Genomic DNA, 6,000 nt, shown 5'->3' on the forward strand with positions numbered 1-6,000 from the left:
AATGTCATTTTGTAACTTTTAGACTGTTGTGCATAGTTGGTTTTTTTTGTTATCTGACCTTTTCAAACTGTAAACGCATTTCACACAACACAAAACTGTATGAGTGATTACATTTTTAATAATGATATAGTCCTGTCACATTTATAAAACTAGAGCTATACATTTTTCTGCTGTGTAAATGTCAAGACACTTTCTGTTTTCTTTCTGGTTGCAGGAGGATCTCCATATTTAGCTTCAAAAATAAATGAAGCCAAGGACATGCTCGAATCCAGCACTAACCAGTGACCTTGAATGACACTTCCATCACGCCAAGGAACAATTGTTTGTTTTGTTTGCGACGAACATAACCGTGAATTAAATGTTTTATAACTCCCAATTCTTCACATCAGTGCCCATTTATGTACAAATGTATAGAAAGGACCATAAAACGCAGATTTAAAGATATGACTACGAATAGTTATAGTGTGTTTATGATTTTAAATATTTTGCCACAGCTCTAAAAGGTGCAGGTTTTTGCTTGCATTCTGCTAAGTACTGAAAATGTCACCTTTCCTGACGGCAATACTTTTTTTTTTTTAATCCTATTTAAAAATAGCATTTTAAAAAAAGATTAGTTAAGTTTACGGATTAATGTATTATATCGCAGACGTATGTGATTACGGGGCATATGTATCAAGCCCTTTTCCCTTTTGCGAACCAGAAAAAGCCTTTTAGGATGCATCATCCCAAAAGGCCATCGCAAAATAGGGAATCGCAAAATTTTAGATTCCCTATTTTGCGAATGCATTTAAGAAATCGCAAATTGCGATTCCTTATATACAATTCTGGAAGCACCCACGTTGTGCAATTTTGCCTTTAGAAAAATCGCAAATTACCTCCAACTTCAAGTTGGTGGTAATTTGCGATTTCTATGAAAAATCCACTTTTTTGCATTTTTCAAAGTGCCATGTGGTGATGTGCGCCACATGTGCACACATGCTTATTTCAGGGGTGCAACAGGGTGTCCTTTTGACACTCTTGCACCCTTGAAATTGCTTTCGCAGTTTGCAAGTACCTAAAAGGTACTCGCAAATTGCGAATTTCTTCCCATTCATTCCTATGTGCCTCTAGACCCATAGGAATGAATGGGAAGGTATTCCTTAATTGCGAATTGCAATTTGCGCTGTGCAATTAAGGTATACGTAGGAATCGCAATTAATATTGCGAATCCTACATACATTGCCTTTTGCAAGTCCTGAATAGCGAATCTCTAAAATTCGCTATCAAGGACTCGCAAAATGCTTTCTTGATGCATATGCCCCCAGATTCTTTATTAATTCTGCGAAAGTACAAACCAAAGTTCGTGAAGCACACATGCATGGTAATTAATTTGAAAAATGTTTCATGTTAACTGTATTTTGCTTCTTAAAGTCATGAAGATCTATTTATTGATAGTTTGTCTATGTATTCTGTTGAAACCACATTCTGCTGATTATGTCAATAAAAGGATATACAGTAAAAATCTTTCGAGCATTTCATGCAACACAGGTACTGTACAAGAAAGGGCCTTTCAACGCACGTGTTATCACTGTGACACATGATTTCGGTTTTATTCCCCCAGTAAAGAGCCAATATCACACAGTAAAAATAAGGTGACCTGGAAATCCTTACAAACAGTAGGTTTCCAACTCATTTGCGGAGGATCTGCATCTTTCTAAACATTTCTTGCATGTTTTGCATTCTCCCTGGTACATTGATGTTAAATAAAAACTCTTAAATACTATATTATGGGGAGGGTGGAGGGATAAAGGATAATTTGCCGTTAATTGCTAACTTTATATGATAAAGTCAGGTCTTTGCATCCAATAAGGAACACCAGGCTGACTTTTACCTCACAAATTCCACCTTCAAATTCTACTTTCAATCACTCAATCAATCAAGATTTATAAAGCGCGGCTGATCACCCAATTGGGTATCCAGGCGCTTGCTTGTCCCAGAGGCTTATTCGAACAGCCAGGTCTTGAGGCCCACTTGGATCTTCCTGAAGTGAGGTGGTGGTCTGGAGTTGCATGGTGAGGCTGTTCCAGGCCTTTGCTGTAATGTGGGAGAAAGCGTGTCCTCCACTTCTGCTTCGGTAGATGGGGGAAGTGTGGGCAAGTACAAGGGAGGCAGAGTATAGTCTTCTCGACGGTTGGTGGAAGTTCAGGCAGTGGTTAATGTATGCAGGTCCTTGCTTTTGTAGGGCCTAGTGTGCGTTGGTCAGTAGCTTGAATTGGCATCTCTTCTGTATGGGGAGCCAGTGAAGTTGCCTGAGATGGTGTGTGATGTGGGTTCGTCTGGGTTCACAAAGAGATTACTTAATTTGTCTGTTTTTCTTCCATGCATGGTGGACACATTAGAAAAAAGTAAACTTCCGTTTGTCATATTCATTCTAAAGTAAAATGTTCTGAGGTACTGGATTATACTCCACATGCTCTTATGTCATCAACAAGTTTCTAATATCCCACAGAGACCTTTAGGAAAAAAACACAATCCACAAAAGATCAATGTAGCTAAATATTTATCCAAGTCAGAAGTCTCTTTTGCATTATTCTGTGACCTAAAATATGTTTTTCCTTCTCCATCAATTTCTCTTTCATGGATTCACATGCATTGTATACCCAACTTCACGCATGAAATCCTTGGTAGACAAATACACAACATTTTTAGAAAATTCTAAAACAAATTTAAAAGCTATTGCCCACCCACTTCATTTTCGTCTGCTTCCTTATTAAGACAGTGAACAGGTAGGCTCCAAACTCTTGTCAGGGAAGCCATTTAAGATTATTTTGTTCTCATTTTGAGCTTTGCTCAATTTTCAGAAAATACTTTGAAAGGAACATTTTACTTAGAAACACAGTTAGTGCAGCTATGTATTGATGCATTTTGGTATATTTTATTTGGGACTCTAGAAGGATGTTGGGTTTTTCTGAGGTTTGGCCCTGTAAATATTTGTTTCCTGCTAAGATGAATTTCAAACAACATGGCAGGAAGAGTAAAGCACAGCTGGATTATATTTTCAAAATGCGAAGAGAGGGTCAACATGTCAAGTTCAATTATTCTCTTGCTGGCTACACTTGAAATCCTACATGTGTGTCTGCAAATATGGAAACCGGTCTCCTATATGGTCTTTCAGTCAGGCATAAGAAGGTTTGTGTATTACTTGCATAAGATAATCTACCCAAGTGTACATTCTCCTGGCTTTATAGATAGGTCTATTGTGGTGCAAAAGCGCAAGCATCATACATTTCACTGAGAGAGAGGGAAAGCATAAAACATGAAACACCTAACGAGATTAGAAGTATATGGAGATTGCTGGTTTCTCGCTGGTTTCTCAATAGTGCCTCTGGAATTTAAGAGGCCATTTTCTCTGAATATAATTATCTTCTTCTAGACCACAGTCTTTAAAACACTTTGTTCTAAAGGACACTAAATCTTTGAGTCTCCTTCTCTCCCCAGTCTCAGGAATAGACAGTCTGCTCTCCAATTGTTACTTAACATCCTGCATACTCCTCAGTCACCAGAGCCATGCTAGTGTCCACATGGGATGTCTTAATGTCAAGAAGATCTACTTCATCATCATCATCCGTATGCTCTGCTACAAAGATTTCAACAGGTATTTAGAACATTGACCTTGAGATCTTCAATGATGACAAGTTCAACAATGACCACCTTGTGTCAACTACGGCAAGGTTACGTTTCAGGTACTCGCTCAACATCAAGATTTTCAGCTTTCCCCTCAATGAGGAATGGTTCGAAGTTGGTGTTCTCTTTAAAGAAGTTACTTTTAGTATCTTCAGCAAAAACTCTTCCTCTAACAGTATCAGACATTCTCGTCATTGAAGCCTTTAGATACCTTGCCAGATCTCGTCTTGAATGATCAGGAAGATCAGGAGTATTGAAGTCTCAGTTCATGTAGGTGAACGTGAAAATCTGATGAATGCTGCTAGGAGGTAAAGCTGAAGGATCATTTCCCCCTAGTAAATTAAAGATAATTAAAACCATGGTACTGCAGTGTCTGAGAAGTGTGTTTTTTGCACAACAGTAAAGCCTAAGGTGGCACCTATTGAAGGAAAACTATGTTGTACTATGCAAGCAACAAATGACTACCCCTTTTCTGAAAACATTGTTTCAAAGTAATAGAGCTATCATTGAGGATGCCATCATCTCTGAGGCCCTTGAAACCAATGAAGCCATTTAAGACACAGAATAAATACTGAGAGATACATATGAAATTCAGAATTTCAATTGAGGAAAGGGATTCCTTTGAGCAGTGTTTCGCAATCGGTAGGTCTCACTGGTGAGTCAGGAGCCGATTTCTGGTGGGTCATGAAAGTCAAAGCAATAAATGAAGATGACTTTAAATTCTGTATTTATCTTGTCACATTTGCTGCACTTCAAATGTCAGCTTATGTCTTCTACTTATTTTTTTAACATGAGGAATGGTGTTTACAAAGTGAATTATGTGACAATCTTGCTTGGGTGCATGAAGACTGAAAGGAAAGGCCGTATGGTGTTATTTTTCCTAACACACAACAAAATGTAAATACTTGTAATTGAATTGTACGCATTCAGCAGTTAAGAAAGTAAAAATGAAGCACATTTTTTGTAATTCTGAAGTATGAAGGAAACAAAAGATTTTAATAGGTTCAGTACAAATCAAGACACTTTACTTGCTGATGCAGAACTAATAAATATTCACTGTATTTATTTATGAAATATAGTTTATCAGTAAAACTGTATACTTGTGAGATTTTGGGAGCATTTCAATGGCAAAAGTACTGTTTATAAATGACAGTGCATTACCAAATGATGCTCTATTTACATTTAAAAAAACTTGGCCACCTCATGTCCATTAAAGCTTGGTATCAAAAAGTGGGTTGTGGTTGTAAAACGTTTGGAAAATACTGCATTTGAGGTTTGAAGTACTGACAAGACACTTTGGAGTCTTAATAACCTGAAAATGGATACAGGTAAAAAGCTCACTCCCAAGGAGGTTCCAGAACTTCATTGCATCAAAACAATAAATGTAATCTTGCAGTGGCAAAATCTAAGTCGTCTTGGTTTTCAATTGGCCTCATAGATGCTAACTCTACAAAATCCTATACTAGTCCTAAATTAGACCACATTTGGTAGTCTGTAGTGGAATTACATAAGACACTCGTTTGCACACCAGTGAGAAAAGAATAACATTAGGCTCCAGGCTACCATATCCTGTGGCGGCGACTGCTGCTACAAGGCAGTTCTATAATACTATGCAAGCAAATTCTATTTTGCTGCAACTGAGAGACAATGAAGAAAGAAACATCGGTACACTGAAAACAATAGGCCTTGCAGACAGCTACTTTGTCAAGCCAGTCCGAACAAGCATTGCAAATGCAATACGTCTCGCCTTTCATTAAGTTAAAGCCATTTGCTTTGCTATACATTACCAGTAGCAAAGCAAATAGCTTTAACTTAATCAAAGGCGAGACCTATTGCATTTTCAATGCTTGTTCATTCTGTGAGGGCTCTTTGGGCATCTTTTTCTGCTGATGTGTACATCTTCATGCTGCCTTTGATAATCACCTAGGAAGGAACATCGACTTTTCACAACGAAGACAATGATAATTTCATACTCCATTGTGGACTGAGAGTGTTGTCATTGAAGTACAATAGGACGCAGGAAGCCAAACTCTTCGAGCCAAGGCAAGTGAGAGCCAAGTGACTGACTTTAGCCCAGAAAAAACACTGCTTACCTATGAGCACCTGTGAACTCTGCACATCTGTAACCTATGAGCACCTGTGAACTCTGCACATCTGTAAGACTTTGAAAAAAATTCTGGCCGCGGTAACTTGTTCACACATTTCACCTGCTAACCGGGTAAAATGCAAAATTTTGAAGTTTGAAAATCGTAACAGGAAAAATGCGGTGTAAGTGACTTTTTTATTCCAACTAATGGAACTCGTACCGATTCAGTATTTCCTCAACCGGGAAAAAAA

At 38.0% G+C, this 6,000-nt stretch overlaps 1 protein-coding gene across 1 annotated transcript in view; it reads left to right on the top strand.

Moving 5' to 3' along the window:
* DNAJC15 (DnaJ heat shock protein family (Hsp40) member C15) overlaps positions 1-1,501 on the top strand; it is a 174,812-nt gene extending 173,311 nt beyond the window's left edge. The window contains exon 6 of the mRNA XM_085621815.1: positions 215-1,501. Coding sequence (XP_085477941.1) covers positions 215-285 — 71 coding nt within the window. The 3' untranslated portion in view covers positions 286-1,501. The remainder of the gene's footprint in view (positions 1-214) is intronic.
* The last annotated feature ends 4,499 nt before the right edge of the window (positions 1,502-6,000 follow it).

The sequence above is a fragment of the Triturus cristatus genome, chromosome 8 (assembly GCF_964204655.1).
Source record: "Triturus cristatus chromosome 8, aTriCri1.1, whole genome shotgun sequence".
In the NCBI taxonomy this organism is placed as follows: Eukaryota; Metazoa; Chordata; class Amphibia; order Caudata; family Salamandridae; genus Triturus; species Triturus cristatus.